The sequence below is a fragment of the Taeniopygia guttata genome, chromosome 2 (assembly GCF_048771995.1).
Source record: "Taeniopygia guttata chromosome 2, bTaeGut7.mat, whole genome shotgun sequence".
Lineage (NCBI taxonomy): Eukaryota > Metazoa > Chordata > Aves > Passeriformes > Estrildidae > Taeniopygia > Taeniopygia guttata.
This window is the reverse complement of record NC_133026.1, coordinates 138,560,502-138,578,796: the sequence shown is the minus strand read 5'-3', so window position 1 is coordinate 138,578,796 and position 18,295 is coordinate 138,560,502. Positions and strand designations below refer to the sequence as shown.

The 18,295-nt window shown below is 37.8% G+C and overlaps 1 protein-coding gene across 3 annotated transcripts in view; it reads left to right on the top strand.

Moving 5' to 3' along the window:
* The window catches only part of TAF2 (TATA-box binding protein associated factor 2), a 62,004-nt gene extending 44,639 nt beyond the window's left edge, over window positions 1–17,365 (top strand). The window contains exons 23-26 of one of the 3 annotated variants that reach the window (XM_072924960.1): window positions 962–1,191; window positions 3,821–3,973; window positions 4,387–4,492; window positions 15,735–17,365. In XM_072924960.1, coding sequence (XP_072781061.1) covers window positions 962–1,191; window positions 3,821–3,973; window positions 4,387–4,492; window positions 15,735–16,000 — 755 coding nt within the window. In that variant the 3' untranslated portion in view covers window positions 16,001–17,365. The remainder of the gene's footprint in view (window positions 1–961; window positions 1,192–3,820; window positions 3,974–4,386; window positions 4,493–15,734) is intronic. The other 2 variants (XM_072924961.1, XM_072924962.1) reach the window with 2 other exon arrangements.
* The last annotated feature ends 930 nt before the right edge of the window (window positions 17,366–18,295 follow it).

The following is an 18,295-nucleotide window of genomic DNA, read 5'->3' as shown; positions in this document are numbered from 1 at the left end:
TTGTAACTGGGTAAGTGTAACTGGTAAGGATAAGCTAGGCTTACTCCAAATACTATTTTGGCCCCATAAAACTACTATTTACAGGGATAAATCCTATAATTTTATTTTGTGCTAAGTCGTGCATGGCCACATTAATATGGCAGTTGGCACATCTGTGTCTTGTTTACTAGATATAGTTCAGTTCCTGCTGGGGAACAATATGTTCAATAAACTTGAAATCAGTCAAGAGCTGGGCTGAATTAACACCAGAACTGCTGTATTTGCAGCATTGCACCAGATGTTAAATGTCTTTCTGTCGTGATTGGAGCCAGACGTGCTTAGACCATTTGTGTATGAAGGTATTAAAGCAGTACACAGTTTGTAGTGAAAAATAATTTAAAAATAAAGCATTGCTTTGTGCAGTTAGAATACATATTTTGAGTATGAATACAAAGTAAAGTATTGAGAATTCAGTGAAGTGCATGATATAGTAATGATATTAAAAGGCATGCTTGTGCATTTCTCTTATCTTTACTTCCAGAGAGTAAAGCTCTTTCTATATTTTGTGGAATACATGGGCAAATGCAACCAAATCCATTGATACAGGAAGCCAGTGTAGTAACAAAGTCTTCTATATACTTGTCCAGTAGAAAAGCTTAAGAGTGCAACTTGAAAAATAAAGGCATATGGGTGTTGTTATGGTTCTTTTATTTTTCATTATGTTATAGAATTTACTTTTCCAGTCTTGTTCTACTAAATGTATCTAACTTACAACCCAGGAAACTTAAAGCCTTCCTTTTAAACAGGAAAGTTTAAAAAGAAAGCAAGTGAGTAAGAGCTAATAAGAGACAGGAATAATGAAGGAAGTGTATCTTAAGCACAGAAAATGTCATACTCTGCTGCGCCTGGATTACTTAAACTGTTATATTTGTGGGAGAGGAGGAGATTTTATCTCTGTATTAACAATCTCTTTTGTATTTAGGAACTTCACATGACTGGAGATTACGATGTGGTGCTGTGGACCTCTATTTCACACTCTTTGGCCTCAGCAGACCTTCCTGTTTACCATTGCCAGAGCTTGGACTTGTTCTTAACCTGAAAGAAAAGAAGGCTGTACTCAATCCAACAATTATCCCTGAATCAGTTGCAAATAATCAGGAACCTGTGAACAGTTCTAACAATCATGGACAGCCAGCAGGATTTCAGAACACCGTAAGCATAAACCATCTGCATCCATCCTATTCAGCTGGCTCCGAGTTCTTGCATGGGTTGCTGATTTAATTTTGTGTTGTGTTCAAGCCTCTCATGCTTTACCTTCTGACCTTATTGCACTTTATTCTGTCCACTTGAAAAGCTGGCATACACCATGACTTTTTGGACATTTTTAACTGTTTTGCATTGCATATGCATGCTTTTACTTGTTTTTTGTTTTTGTTTTTTTTTCTAGTCTCATAATTTCTGTTCCTTATGAAACTTACTGCTTATGAGATATGAAGTGATTCACAGAAATGTTTGATGCTGTGATGAAAGCTTTTTTCATGAGACTGTTTCTTATAGGCAAGTTATCCAATTTTCCAAACCAAACCCTTTTATCAGTAAATCTATTGCATCTTAAAATACGTAGATACTCCTCATTATAAACAACTTAAAATGATCTGAAAGTTGAAATTTTAACACGTATGCATTGAACATTTGAATCTGACATTTTAGTATTGTGCTCTGAAGGATTTGTAACAACTTCTGAAGAATGGCATACATTCAGTTTGGTATCTTTCTGGATTCAGAGGCTTCAGTCCTAACACATATTCCATTGCGTAGTTAGAACATAAATTTTTATAAACTCTTAAGGTCATACTTTGTGCAAGAATAACTGCCACTGCTGCAAGACCAAGTTTTGGTTTTTTTTTTTTTTTTTTGACAAATTTAATTGTGAGGGGGGGGAAAAATTAACAGACATGGAAATAATAAGTGATTTTTTCTTAACCATTTCAAAAGCAGCATGTGATCAGCATGTTTGAAACTCTTTCCACCTTTTTGAGTAGGATGGTTTACTCTTTACTTTATCGGTCCCATAGTTAATGCATAAATAGTTTTTATTAAAAAGTATGCTGAGAATACTAATTAACAGTACCCTGCAGGCCCTTTCCAGCAGGGGGAGAAAATGCTGGTAGAGTCAGATATTGTTTGACCTGTCCTGCATATTTACAGATCATGTAGTAAATCCTTATTTGCTGCACCTAATCATTAGAATTAAATAGCAGGAGGCATTTTGTGGCAGATTTTTAGGCTGCAGTTCAGTGAACACCCAAACTTTTTTTGCAGCCAGACTACCAAAAGATTTCCCCTTAACTTTTTCTAAACATTCGTCTCCCTTGTGCTAGCGTAGTAGTGGTTGCTGCAATAGTGAGCTGGATCAGGGAGGATCTGGTTGAACAGTATCTTTTTATGAAAAGACATTTCATAAAAATTTAAGTTTCCTGAGCCAGTTTGTCACATAGTTGTAAAAATGCTTGTGGCACCCCAGGACAGAACTGTGTGTGGAAGAGGCTGCTTCATTTAGCAGCGTACTGGCTTGTCCTGGTGTGGAAATACAGCACTGGTATAAGCCTCAGTTTGTACTTCATCCCTTGTATCTTCTGTTTCTCATCTTCATTCTCCTACCCCTTACCTTAAGGTTACCATTTTCACTGTAACTTCCCCAAAATTCAGGGAACTGATTTTCCAGTAGTATAAAACAAAAACTGCCTCTTGTGTCAGACAAAGTTAATGCAGAAGTGTTTCACAATAGCAGTGCCTTGGACTAGTAATAGGTAATGAACTAGTAATAGGGATGAAAAAAGGGAAATGCATATTTGAGGGGGAAAAAGAGTAAACAGGTGATAGAATTTATCAGATTAACTAGATTCTGTAAAGTAGACATACACTGAGAGCATAAGCATGTTAAAATCAGTACTGATAGACTGTTGCCACTGAAGCTGCTGAGGATGATAAAAATTACCCACTTCATAAAACGGAACTTGAATTTTTCAGGTCAAGAGTTTGTGGAGCTAGAATGCCCTTTGTAGGATAGAAGAAGAGCAGTTCAGGGGAACAGTATATGCCCTTGAGAGTCTATGGTATATATGCCTTTTATAGTTTTTCGTGAGCTTTTAATTACATTTGCTTCTGTGGATGCTTTGTTTTCCCTTCTAAATTTTGTCTGTTGGACTTGTTGAAACACCTATCTCCTGTTTTCATTACTGTAAGTGTAACTTAGGAGACTCTTCTGTTTTTCTATTTCTTTGACCTTGTTCTTTTTATAATCATAAGCAGAAATTTACAAAACAGTTTTTTTTATTTTTTAATAAATATTTTTGTAAAATAAAGAAAAAGAAATTATAAGTACTCATTATGATTTGTACTAAGTAAAGTAAGTGTTAGCTTTTAAAACAAACTAAAAGAAGATTTAGCTAAATCCCATGTGTAGATCAGAGGCTATCACAGTTTTTCAACTGAGATTTGTCCTGAGGAGAGTCTGCAAAGCACAGATTTATAGACAGACTATTCAGAGGCAGCAAATGTTGTTGCACACCAACAGTACCATGATTGTGAGAAGCGACAGAAAAGATGCCAATGCTAGATATGCAGATGGAGCAGGGATAGAAGTAAAGAGAAACTATGTTTGTAGGAGTGATTGGCACAAATCCATACAGGGTTTTAGAAAATACTTCTTGCCAGAGCTACAGAGAAAACTTTGTTCAAATCACCCACTTTACTCAGAAGATTTTTCAGGTATCAGGTCGCTTTCTCTGAAACACGGATCTTGCTCTCTTCTAATTTTGGTCTTTTAATGCTGCTTCAGGAGGATGATCATCTTATTAAGGAAACAGCATCCAGCATTTCTGGTCATCAGCAGGGGGTGAAGAGGAAGGCTGATATGCCACTCGGGTCTCCATTGGAGCCAGGGCAAATACTAGAGAAGAATGAAGACAGTAAAGTCAAACTCAAAATCAGAGTAAGAAATGGAAATTCAACTTGCACAATGTGTAGGGTGTTCAGAATGACAGCAGTGGCGTCTGCTGGCTTCCCTTGAAGCTGTGTTGAAACAAAAGGCATGCTGTGAATATATGTACAGCAGTTGTTATGCTTACTTTGGCAAAAACATTTCCTATCAGATTCTTTATTGGATGGCAAGAGCTAAAGTTGACAGATAATGCTCTTGTTCACACAGCTTCACAGTAAATTAGAAAGAAGGAAAGACACCAACCCTTTTTAATTTTATTGAATTTTTATTCCTTTGCAGTGGTAGATATCACTTCCTTTCCCTCTCACCCCCAGTTTACCTCAATACTAAAATATTTTAAAATGTGTTTAGTAATGCTTTTATAAATTATTAGCATCTGCTTATTTTCTTTCCTGATATCTTAGTTCTCCAACTCTCAAGAGGAAGAGGAAATTGATATGGACACAGTTCATGACAGCCAAGCCTTCATTTACCATCATTTGAATATGCTGGAGAGGCCATCCACACCAGGTATGAGTAACTTTACAGGCAAGGTGATTGTATGTTTTTTACCTACTTCAGCTGTGAGGTGTTTTTTGCTACTGTTTATTTCCATACATACAGTGTTGGTAAGTGTTAAATGTTTCTGGAACTCCAGGAACTTCAGAAAGGATGCATAAAAACATTTCTTTGGGTTTAAGTAGATGCATAGGTAAGTATATACATGTGTATTTTCACACATATCTAAGTAAGACAAGTATAAATCATGCTGATGAAAGTGAAAAGCTAAGGAATGAATAAAAGAGCAGAAAGTTTTAAGTAGAATCCCATAAGCAATTAAGTAAAATGTTTCTTGCCATAGGTGTCATTTAAAAATATATAATTTTTTTTTTAAATAACAAGACTCCTCGGATAAAAAAAACTCTCAAATATTAATGATTTATAACTTAACATTAGCAGTTAAAAAACATACAAGCCTCAAATGTATTTAGAAGGATTTTCCAAAGTTGAAAAAATTGCATCTGTGAGTAAAATTGTTTCATTTCAAGCACTTCCTTTCTTTTACTACGTCTCTTAGTATCTTTTTTTATACAATACTTGACAAAATTTTTCTCAAGACATAGTGTTTCTAAGAAAAAAAGATGGTGGAAGTTCCACCTGTTTTAAAGTTTCTTGGAAACTTTAAAACAGGTTGAACTTCCACTTTCTTTTTTTCTCTGTCACTAGCCAAGAAATTTAGCAGTTTGTCTCATTTTCTCAAAATGTTTTAACATGTCTGAAGTTCAGTTCTAGAAAGTGTCAGTGGAGCAAAGCTGAGGTCATGTGACAATGTACCAAGCATTTTGAGGAATCTTCCGTACAGATTCAGAGCAACATTTTAAGGTTGCAGTACTGTATTGTGTAAAAGTGAAGTTTTTTGCTTTAGATTTCAGAGTAATCACCCTCTTGTTTGTTTTTCTGTTTTTATCCAGTGACTGCCTAGTGTAAAATAGAAATAGACCTTAGCAGCAGGATCTGTAATGTTGGTTCCATCTTGAGTTGCCCTAGGTCCTGACCTATGCTGCCAGGTGACCTTATCTGGTTTCTCTGTGACCAGGCAGTTTAGTGGCCCCATTGTATAGAAGGACTGGTGCATGCTGCTGCTCTGAGGATCCTGCTGAGCTTGGTGCCAGTGCTGCAGAAGCTGGAGGCTCATACTCCATTATGAGCCTTAGACATAATGTTTTTCCTTCCTTGGCAGATGCTCTAGCCACTTAAGGGAGCTTATTTCTTTCTTTTGAATTTTTTTTTAAATAAAAGATAATGGCTGTCACTTCTCAACTAAGAAATTAGGGTCATATAGGGACATTAAAACACATATATATAGGGAGTTCTAGTTTCTGGATTCCAGATGGCCTTCATTTAGTGACGTGTGCCTACAGCCAACTCCACCAGGACAGCTTTGCTATTAGGTATCTAGAGTAGCAAAACCCACAGCTTTTTAACCTACTGCAACAGTGTAAAGGAACAGGCTGCATATAGGCTACTCTGATGAACTTAGGAGCCTATATCTGCAAAGCTTTACTTTAAACTTCTCAGATTTGCTTTGAATTTTGTTCTCAATCTTATGGTCAACCATTACATTTTCTGTTACGGCAAAGAATGACGCATCCAGGGCATGCAGGTGCAAAGCTGATCTGCTGAGGATTGATATTTACAACTCTTACATGATATTTTGCAACAATTTATCACTAGATTTACACACTGTATGGAATATAAAGTCATAAACAAAACTCTGCCAAATACGTCACAAATAGGACCATGGGGACCCTCTGTGCGCCAGCTCTGTGCTCCGGGACTGTTGCAGATTAAGTTTGTGCTGGAGGTCAGGAAGGGTAAAGTCTGACCAAGAGTGGAGCAGTGGCCACTTAACTGGTGTTTTTAGAGACCCACAGCAGACACAAGCTACTTCAGGTCTCACTTGTGTTCTGAATGACCTTCTCACCTCTGTTGTTTAGACATTCAGCACACTGTAATACATTTTCTTTCCTAGGTAATAAATGAGACAAATGCCAGGTTTTGCACCAGAATTCATTTTAAATAGTAAGCCTTTGAAAAGCATTATTTTGAAACACTTCAGATTATTTTATTCTTTTTTTTTTTTTTGGTTTGTTCTGTTAGAAACAGTTCCACTTCACATATTTTTTTGCTTCTAAAGTTTCACCTGTTTCTTATTCATGTCATTTTTCTTAGAAGCAGAAACGTATGAATTACAGATGGAGTAAATGAAGATAGTTCAATCTTTAGGAAATGGTATACTGCTGAGAAGAAACAGATGGGGAAAAACAAAAGCATACATAAATAAAATTGTTCACACATAGGAAGAGTGTTCTGTTTTACAAAGGAATCCCAGAGCCTGTGAGGTTTTGCAATAATGATGGAGGATGGGTGCATTTCAGGGAGTGATGATTGTGAAATAGATTGACAGGAGGTTCTAAAATGGTCTCAGTGTCTTGTTACTAAATCTGCCTCAGTTCTGACTCCTAATTGAAAGGAGTGAGCTCTTGGTCCACCCACAGTTTTCCTCCCCCAGCTGTGGGCTCTGTCCCCGTGTGTCACATGAAGTGTTAGGTCATCAGCTGAACACAGCATGTGAAAAGCAGCTGCCAGGAGGAAGTTCATGTTGGGTCCTGTCGGATCTGTGGTTTTTTTTCTGGATTGTTGGGTTGTTTTTTTTTTCCATTTCCCAGACCACCCCAAATGATGATTTAGATTTGGTCAAGCTGATGTAACCCTCTTAACACCAGGAAAATATTATTTTCCTTTAAAAGTTTGGGGAGGGGGGCAGGGGGAGGGGGCATGAGGGTGAGAATGTTTTTGCATGGTTCTGCCCATGGATGTGAAAGCTTAAGGCTGAAACAATAAAACAAGTTTTCTAATACAACTTGTGCTGGATTACAGGTTTCAGTGTTATAATTACAGCGTTTCTGTCCCAGTTCATACAGAAAATAAATGGTTTAAATACTACTAAAGCATTCTCACTATGATAGTAAAACTGTGGACTCTGTCAGTTGTAGGGAAATCTAATCATTTTATCAAGAAATTATTAAAACAAAACATTAGTTGTGAATTGTCTAAAAAAATCTGTTGTGATGGTTACTCATCTGCCCTTAGGGCTGGAAACTTGGTAGCCTCTTTTGAACCTCCAAGGCTGTGCCAGGTTACATTTCTAATGTGAGAACATATTTTATTTGATATTAATTATCGAGAATATTTGGAACTTAAATCTTAAGATAAGAGACTTTCAAGATGAGACTTTATGTAAACAACAGATTTGATCTCTCAGGCTGTAAGGTCATTTTTCTTGCTTTGTTGACTTTAGTGAAATCAGATAAAGGTACACTTCTTTAATATTTCACTCATCTGAAGGTACAGTGTGTCAAAAGTAACCTTTAAAAGGTTCTGCTGTATCTGTCAGTGGTTATTGACTGGCCTGGTCTTTTCTGCTTCCAAAATAAATGCCTGGCTGTAGGCTGGATGATCTGCCAATGAAGTTACATGTCATATCTCATCACTGATGAACACTTAATTGAACTTTTTCCAAATAGTTTTGATGGTTTGAAAGTTGATAAAAAAAGCACCCAATTCTCTCTCTATTTCTGCAAAGGAAAGAAAAATAAAATACAGTGATGTTCTTTGTGCACTGGCAGTTCTTTTTCTGGTGACATTCAGAGGCAGTGGGCTTTGAGGATATCCTGAGCGTTCAGACTCAGATCAAACAGATTCCTTGGCCATTCTGTTAATGCTTTTGCAGTTTTCCAGCATAGTCAAATTGGAAATTGCCCCTGCTGACTTTGTGGTTGCTCTGTTTACTCTGTAGATGAAATTTTGGAGGTCTAGACCACAGTCATAATGTTGATCAGATTGTGGTCTTGTTTATCACAGTCACTGCACTTTCAGGAAATTATGGTTTTTCTGGATTTACTTTTTTTTCTGAAACATTTTGAAACTGGACATACTGCATATGCTGCAGTAAAGTGTACAGGTAAACTACTGTAGTTATTATATTTAAAGAGTACATTTATAGGAGCAGATCCAAGCCTGGGGTACAAATCACTGCATCTGGAGTTTGGATGTAGGAGTAAATAGGAATTCAGTCCAAACTGCATGAGAAGCCCAGTCCTCTGCAGTTAGCTGTAAGTGCACCAGTACCTCAAAATCCAGCCTTTAGTGGCTCTCTGCCAAAAAGTGCTATGAAAACATCAGCACACAGACAAATATATAAATGAGCACTTCTTGAATTCGAGGACACCACTGACAATGATGGCTTTTTGCTTTACTTTCTAAGGAGGTAAAAGTTGTTAAAACTGTTCTGTTAGAATGTCTTTTAATAACATAAAATACTAGTTCAGTATCTGTTACACTTTATTACTCAAGATATAACTGTTTCCAAAGTGGTAGTTCAAAGGCTTTGAGTTTTGTAGATAAATTTGCCTCACTGAAATAGTATGTGGTTGATTGTACACTTCACAAGGAATGGTGTTTTGCAGTGCTTTACTCTAAAGTAAAGAAAGCAGCTTTAATAGAAACACAAACCCTGCAGACAGAGACAAAAGAAATGAGAATTGCATCAGTGTGTGGCGGCAGTGTGTCAACTCCATTTTTAATTAAAAAAAACATAATACTGTAGCTGTGACTGTTTCTGAGAAAACAAATAACTCTCAAATCTAGAGGATGAATAAGGCTAGCAAGTTTTCAAGTGAACTACCTGAGACTGATAGAGGTATACAAAGTATTCTGAATTGGCTTCCTGATTTAGATGTTCTTTCTTTCAAAAACAGGGATTTCACTAGAATGTTCTAGAATATTAAAATAAATGTAGTAAAAATAACATTGCAGTTATTATTTTAGTGTAAGTATAAGGCAATATAGGTGTTAAATGAAAGTCAGATGAGAAATCAAACTTCTTACCAGTAAAAAATGTATTTTAGTTAAAACACCAACCTGTCTATACAATACTTTAGTTTTACCTTTGGTGTAGGTATAAGAAATGGTCTGTCTGGTTCCCACTAAAAAATTGAAGTCAAATGAATCTGTAAATTGGAACTAGTTAAAATGTTTATGTTGGCTCTAAATTAACTGATTTGCTTAGCATAACTTCAGAAAACCTTTGGCTGGTTTTATTTTTTTTAACTAGACCTTTGTTTTTACCCTTGAACTTTTAATTTTTGTCCCATGGACCTTAAAGAGCACTCTCCTAGAGAGAAAATTGATAACCTTTTTCAGAGATGTATAATTTGAAAATTCTGGTTCTTTAGAGTAATTATAGGACATTGCATTCTGGAAACCTGAAATCATTTATGCTTGGTGACTTTTTCTATATACTTTGTTGGTGGTTCAACAGATGCATAAACACAGCATTAAATTAAAAAATAATGTGTCTTGGATGTTTCCAGAGTAACACTAAAAAGAAAAGAAGAACTAAGGAAAAACAGGGTAATTTTGAACTGTTTTTATGGTATTTTCCATTTTCTGAATGTTTTCTCTTTAGAGAAAATGCTAGCCAGAGATGCAGGTCAACTGCTCTGCAAAGAGAGCATTACCTTTCTCATTGGTGAGCTTTCTCTGGGTTCTGGGAGAGACGTGTGAAGTGCTTGTGCGCTTGTATGGACATCCCCTCTTCCCAGAGCCTGTCTGTAAAGACGTAGGAGGCTCCTGGACGGTTTGGATGGATTTAGACGAGAGATCTCTGTTGGCTGCTCTTAGAATATCAGGTTTATTAGGGGTGGTGAAAGGTCCCGCCTCGAGCTGCCAGACGCAGCACATGGCAGGGCCTGAGGTGACGGGGGAGGGGAGAGACAAAGGGAAGAGCAGGGAGTTCCAAGAGCGGGGGGATCCAGGAGGAGGGAGGAAGTTCCAAGAGAGCATCTGGCCCATCAGAGACCCCTTATCAAGGGGCTTCAAGGTGGGCTGGAACAAGACTTGGGACAATGGGGTCACAGGCACTTGATGTTTCAGGGGAGAGTTACAGGTGTGGGGTGAACCATACATTCTGGGGGTTAAGATGGAACAGTCCATTTGACTTTTGGACCTATCTGTAGGTAAGGGTATTGTCCAGCCAGTAGGGGGGGGTTGTTTTCATCCTGGCTGTACTATTGTAGTTCTTCTGCTAGGCAATCATATTTATCTATCCTTCCCAACACCTGTCCATCTCAGGTGCTGCAGCACCAGCCTGTCCTCAGGACCCACAGGTTTCAGTCTTGCTGAGATTTGTGAACTTGTCTTCTCCCTCTCTGATGTTTCAGTAAATCAGGGTGAAAATGGGGTAATTTTAAACAAGTGTCAATTTGTAAAAATCCTGTATGAGCCAGCTGTTTTACATTCATTGGCCTTGCAAAGAAACAGGCTGTAAGTTAGTGGCATCCCACTTTCTTCACACAAAATCAGAAATATAGGCGCGACCATATGAAAGGTCTCACAACAGCCTGTTGGCATGTTAAAGTCTCAAGTTACAGGTTTTCATATGGTAAAACTTCAAAAACAAAATAGGAGAAAAATAGGTGAAACACTCTACCCATACAGTTCAATGTTAATGCAGCAATGAGCACTAAAACTTAATTGAACAGGGTGTTAGAATTATCTGACAGCAATTTGTATTATGAGAGCAAATGTTACTTTAAAGCTTATCAGGACCTAAATCCCTTTAATTTACAAGATCTATGTTTTCATATTTTATTCTGTCTCATGACATCTACAGCATTTGTATTTGTCCCTGGCACAAATGGTACACAAATATTCTGATCTTTCTCCCATGGGATCATAATTCTGTCTAATTTAAAGCACCTACCCAGCTAGCTGGAACACCACAAACCCAACAATTACATTGGAATCTCCACATCCTAAACAGGAGGAGATCATTTGAATAGACACATGTTATGTGCATTTTCTTCCAAGGAATGCTACTGACCACTTCAGAAGCAGCTCCTGGGCTGGCCCTCCATTTATTGTGTGTTTCTGTGTTTTGTGAAACCCGGGTTTCAGCCCTGCTCTCTGTGCCAGGAAGAAGCAAGTTCCCTGCAGGAAGAGGGAGTGCTCTGTGCCTCTTTGCATCAGTCCTGCTTCCCCCATTGATAAAAGGATGATTATACTGCCCTGTGAGGCAATTTCTATTTAGCCCTGCTTTCCTTAACTACACTTGCCATGTTCCTGGCATAGGCTTTAAGTAGATACTAATTAAAAGGAAGAAGGAAAAGGTTTAGTAGGTTCAACACTGAATTTTATGCATGGAGATCTGTAACATTTTTTATAGAGCTTTTATAGGTCTGTCCATTTTGGCACACAGCTGAGCTTGGTAGTTTGTGATCAATCTTTTGGAGCCATCATCCAGGATCAATATATTTGATTCTTGATTTCAAAGAACTCTTTAACAGTAGGAAGAAATGTTCTGGATAGCTTTTATTTTTGTATTTAAAAACCCAAGAGACTATTCTGACTCTATGAAGAAATTGTGTATGTGCTCCTATTGCTGGTTCAGTAGAAGCAGATTTTTGTAATGGCATTCTTTCATTTCTTAGTGATGTCTTTTCCATATTACCAATGTTGACTGTCTCCTTAAGTGTCAGTAGCTCTTGAGTTGCAGTTGGATCCTGTTTCTCCCTTTCCTGAAGATCTTACTGCCTCTCTAGGTGGTCACCACCACCCCTTTGGTCCTGTTGGTTTTAACTACTGTTGTATTTGCTCCCTCACTTACCCCAGTCAATGGTGTTTAAGTGCTTTAACAAACAGGTTTTTTTAAATAATGTCACTGCCTGGTTGTGGCCACCGTGTGGAGTCCCGGCTAGCACACTCCCTGTGGCCGGAGAGCACGGCAGGAGTGCCTGCCCCCAGATCTTCTCTGAGTCCTGTAGGGTGGCAGTGCCCACAGGGGCTGGCAGCTCCCTGTGCCTGGCTGTGGTGTGGGTAGCACAGCTCCCAAGCATAGAGAGGGGCCACTTGTGTGAATTCCAAGGTAATTTATTACCCAGGAGGGGTCAGGGACAAGTAGGCACAGGAATGAGGGTGGCAGCACCTTATAAAGAGGGGAGGGTATGAAGGGGTGGAAACAACTCACATCCCATGGGGAGATATTAGGGGAGGAGAACACAACTGGGATAATCCAGTGAGGGCAATCCAGGGTTTACCAGTCCAGTGAGATACTAGGGAAGGGGAAATAGACAGGGAACTTTGGAGAACCAAATGGAGATGGCTACGATGACAGACGGGGAGGTGGGCAGCACAACTTGGACTGACAGAACCATTTAAGGGTACAAGGGGAGGAACAGGGAGATTGTCACTTTGAGGGACAGTCAGGTGTCAGGAAAACTTAGGGGTAAGCAACCTGGAAGAAACCATTGTGAGGGGAAGGAACAGGGGCTACAAGGAACATACCAACTGAAACTACCCAACATTAAATACCTAATCCTTAAAATAAAACATTGTAAAATCCTATTAAAACACACACCACCACAAATATCACAACTGATAAGAAATTAGGTGATAACACAGACTGTTGCCTTAGCAGAGCTGGTAGTTCAGTAAACTGCAGGAAATTAGCCCAAGTGGCAGGTCATGTAACAGAGTCCTGAGTCTGTTTGGTTGCATCCTCCATCTTCACTTGACACTACTGCTACATCATCCCTGCAGACTTTAACTAGTGTTTTTATAGCAGTTCTGGTTACAATTTTTTAAGTTCAGAGGCTCAGCTTTGGTTTGAGGTTGTTACAAATGTAGAGTCTAGACTTACAGTTTTAGTTTCCATATAAAAATAACTCTGCAATTTGGAATTAATGGAGCTGAGAAGTTTTAAGAGTTTGTCCCATGTTGTGTGGGGTTTTTTTCTATTTGAAGTTGTCTTGAGTTTGGCACATGTATTTTAATGTATCACGTGCCTGTAGTTCGAGAACACATGAGAATGTCTTCTGTACTTTAAGTCATCTTTTGTACATTTTCTATACAACCAACCAGTGGTCTTCAGGCTTTTTGCCAAGATCTTTCTGTGTTTCTAGGAGCTCTGTTTGTGTCACTGCCAGAGTTCACCTGTAACTACTGCAGCCTATTTTAATAGCATCAAATACTGCCTGCTTTGGTTTTCTGAGATACAGCCTCCACCCTTTCCTTTTCTAATGGCCTGAGCCAGATATACTCATTTTTTCACTATGGTGTCATCTATTTAATGGCTGGGTTTGTATCCTTGCAGCTGCTAAATAGAGTTGTCTAAACAGTGAATGCTTTAGAGGAAGAAGCTCAGATTATGGGGATACGTTTAGATACAGGAGGAACACCTTTAAAAAATATAACTGGAAATAGTTACATAGTAAAGCAGTCTTGTAACTTTTTGCATCAAATGCAGTATACTTGCACACTGTCTTCATTGTTGAGAATGGCTCCAGACAACGGTATAAAAAATGGTAATAGGTACGCATTGAAGTCAGCAAGAAGAAGTTGGAATTGGTGTACATCTCCTCTACCTGCCACAAGATACATAAAAAAGTAAAGTTGTGAGTTCTAATAATAAATTTTTGCATTGGTAACATGAGCTTACTGCTGCTTAGTTTTGATTAAATAAAAATGAAAGCCTTCTTTTATTAGAGATATATAGTTCAAGTTTACAGATACATATTTCAAGATCATAGGAAACTATTGTACTTCAGCCTCCTTCATAACCTCAACAGAATATCATATTGCACCATATTCCAGTCTTGTGGTTAAGACCGAACATATTTCTAGAAAGACATCATTTTGCTGCTTAAGACTTCGAGCAGCAGAAATGCCACTATGTCCCATAGCAAGTTATTGATTATCCTCACTAAAAATTTTTTCTGTTTCTATTCTGACTTCTAAACACTTCATATAGATGTAGATTTTGTTTTTTCCATACATATTTATAAACAAACAAAACCCAGAACAGCTGTACATATATGTATGCATATATATAGGAAAATCTAGAATTTTTCCTATATATATGCATGATTGAATCAGTTCTCAGTCTTTCAGATGAGGCTAGAAAGACTGCATGGAAATTGTTCTCAATACTTGCTTGTCATAGCACAGGGAGCTGTCTCTTTAAGCTTCCAGGAATCATTACCATGGGCAAATCATTCTTGCCTGTAGAGTTACACAACCAACCAGCCAAACAAAAATACGTACTGGGAAGTAAATGTGTTTTCAAATATACAGAAAAAGATAATTGCATAGTAACATAATTTCTTGTTAATTAATTGGGATATTTTAACCAAAAACTGGATGGGAAAAAACCCCGTATTTAAAGTAGCAATGAAGAAAATAGATTTTAAGTAATACTTAGAGGATTAGTTGCCTTCAAAAATCTGCTGGTGCTTTTCTACATTTATGTAGTTGTTAAAGCATCCTTGCAATGTGAGTGATTTGATTCAGTTTCTGCCTAAAGAAATCTGCGTGTTCCAACCTTCCAAGTTTTTCCACTCTTCAACAAAGGTATCCTTAGAATACTGGCCTTTAATCTCTACTATTGAAGCTATTGCAGTCTGTCTGAAATAGTGAAATATTAAATTAGCCAAAGAGAGAATGAGAAAGTCATTCCTGAATTGAGATGTCATGGATCATGTCTCCTTCTTCAGGTTCAGATACCAGGCTTGCTCAATATATAATTAGTTCTAGTCTATTTGTGAAATACATACTGATAAAGATGGTATAATTGTCGTTATTGGTATTTGGTTTTGTTTAAGAAAAAAAATCCTTGTGTAATCTTTCAAATAGGCTAAATTGGTTGTAAGAGGCAATTTTTAGAAAAATCGGTTTAGTTTTCCACTATCAAAAGGTTTGTATGTTCTTGCATGGAGCTTTACCCCCAACCAGAAAGAGTTCACATCCCAAAAATGCACTTTATTATGCCAATCTTCCTCTTTATATCAGCATTTTCACAAGCAGTTATATTTGCATTGTTCAGGTACAGTGGCCTTCCTACTCTATTTAAAAATGAATTTCAGGAAGCTAATATGACTTAAAAGTTCTTAGGGCTCCTTACAGTTCCTAGTTGTCCGGGATACTTTTATGCTGTTGAGGAAGGAAGGATCATCTCTAAAAATTGTCAGTAGTGCGGGAACTTTAATGGCAGTTCAGAGCTTTCTCTAAAGCTAAATGGTACAAGCATTGTAACAGATTCCATGGTTTTATGTTTAAATGATAATGTAAGTTTTATCTAATATTTCAGAATTTCTTATGTTTGGAAACAATGCAAGTTAAACATTTTCTAATCCCACCATATCCATTCTTTCAGGTAAGGAACAGTCTTCGGGAGAGATAAACATGCACCCTGTCTCAGCAGCTCCACTCTCTGTGTTTAGCAAAGAATCAAACTCCTCAAAACACAGCGATCACCATCACCATCACCACCATGAGCACAAGAAAAAGAAGAAGAAACACAAGCATAAGCATAAACACAAACATAAACATGATACTAAAGAAAAGGAAAAGGATCCCTTTGTTTTCTCTAACAGTCCAGCCAGTGCACGATCAATCCGTTCCCCATCCCTTTCAGACTGATACCAGTGACTTCTCTGGAGTTCAACTTGCAATGCTCCTGGAGTGGTTAGAAGGATGTACATAACCGTAGCTTCTATCTTTTTTTATGGAACTAAGAATATATGAATTGTCTTAGCAATTCAGAAGCTCTGCCACCTTTGAAGTCTTCTTTTTGCATGTGTGGTTGTTGAAATATGATTCAAAAAATATGATTTATTATTCTGACTCATTTTGTATTTCACTGTTCTCCACACCTCCCAGTCTTTTTTCCATTTTAAACAAAGAAAACAGCCCATTATGTAAGGGCCCCATGTCCACTGGCAACCCCCTGCACATCACGCTTACCATGTGTATAGCCAGAATCAATTATGGTTTAATCCTTTGAAGAATGTTAGAGCCAGAGTATGTTTTAAGCAGATGCCAATTGCCAAGCCTTTGGTGACAGAGTGTTTCCAGAGCAGTATTGTATAACTAAGTGTAGGTCTCCTCAAAAGACAGGGATTTTCTTTAGTCTTCAGTTGACCCGTTTCTTGCTTTAACCATTGCAACGTAATGTCAGACTTCTAAAAGAACAACAGTATGTAGAACATGTGCATTTTTCAGATACTAAAACTCTTTAAAAATTCCAGGCTGCTTTTAAGCTGGTGGTATTTATTATGGATATGAGCCTTTTAATATGATTAAATTCTGCAATTGTTTTTGGAATTTTAGCAAAATGCGTAATGCATGTTTTGTCCTGTAATCAGGCTTTTAAAAATCCAATAAAGTTTGCGAATTATTTTGACAGAGGCAGGATTTTTTTTTCAAGCTTATATTGGAATATGCTTTTGAAAGATGTTTGCTAAAATTTTAAAAATTCTGAAAAGTTTAAAAAAAAATATTGAAAAATACGTCTTTCTTCCTCCTGACAGGTAGTTTATTTGAAAGCAAGATCAGCTTATGAAACCACAGGAAAAATATATCAGTAGATTAAACTAGCTCTGGGACTTGAAATGATGGCTATTTTTAAATTTCTTTAGCTGTGGTTTATGCAGTGTACTATTTACACCTAGGAAGGGCTTTATTTAAAAACTTAATTTTAAAGAAGTTTAATAATAGAGATAAATAATCTCTGCCACTTTTTATCTATTTTCTTTATGTGTGTAGAGGCAGTGTTTTATTTCCATATACTGGTTAGCTTCTGTTGCCCAGAGTTAACATAGTGTTCTATAAGATGGTTGTAGTTGGGTTAAATATTTTTTTATCAATTTTCACAAATTTTCATTTGTGAAAGAGAGACTGATTCTCCTTCTTAGAGCAAAGAGAGAAAGTTCAAGAGGGACCCAATAAGACTTTTTTAAAGCCATATTCTGTTTCATGGATGTTAATAAATACTTTTATATTCTATACCTGCTGGTGAATCCTGTAGTTCTTGGAATAAAAAGTTATCTGTAGACTAGAAAGATGATAGGCCAGGTATTTTGCAATATGCATGTACTTTGTTATTCAAGCACCATATCCTTCTAATACTGCAGAGATAGTTGTGCTAATCATTGCAGGCGGAGCCCGATCCGGCTGGATTCAGACACAATGGCCCTGGGCAGCCTCTCCTGATCGCTGCTTTGCCGTGTCACGGGGAGCCCACCTGGGTTTCCTTTTAGCAATAACTGCAAGCTCTTGGAGCTTAGGTGAGCTAAAGGTGCAAGGGGAACACCTAAGCATGGGTTGGATGAGGCACTGAGCATGTTTTGGGTACTCAGCATGTGTGCAGCTCAGCTCTGCACTCCTTGTGAGACAGAGTCACAGCTCAATGGAAATATTCTGAGGTGTTTTTCCCTTGGCTAAGCAGTGATGTAACAGTGCCAGGGGTGTTTGTGGGAGACCTGGGCTAATAAGCAATGAAAGCTGGCATTGTTTGGGAGATTGAAGGCAGATGCATTTATGTTTTAAAAATGAGGTCATGGATAATTTAGACTGGTGTAGTTTCTACTTTCAGAGATGTGGATTTACACTCTTAGGCTGAGAGAAAACATATTGTTCAGTGATACAAGCACAGAACTGAGGCAGAGCTGTAGCACAGAAATTCTGCCATCAGAGGTTTTGCTGTATGACTAACTGAACTATTAAATACATGCTGAGACAATATGGTGAAGATTCTGCCAACAGAAAATTGGAAGGTAGGGGAGGGAGGGGAAGAATCTGAAAAAACTTTTTCTAATGCAGTTTCTGAGGTTACATCGTGTTCCTGGTTCAGAATATGCATTAGTGTATTTGGTGGAATACAAAGTTTGAGGTCTGCAGGTGGTGCAACATGGACAGGCTATGTTCGGAAACTGG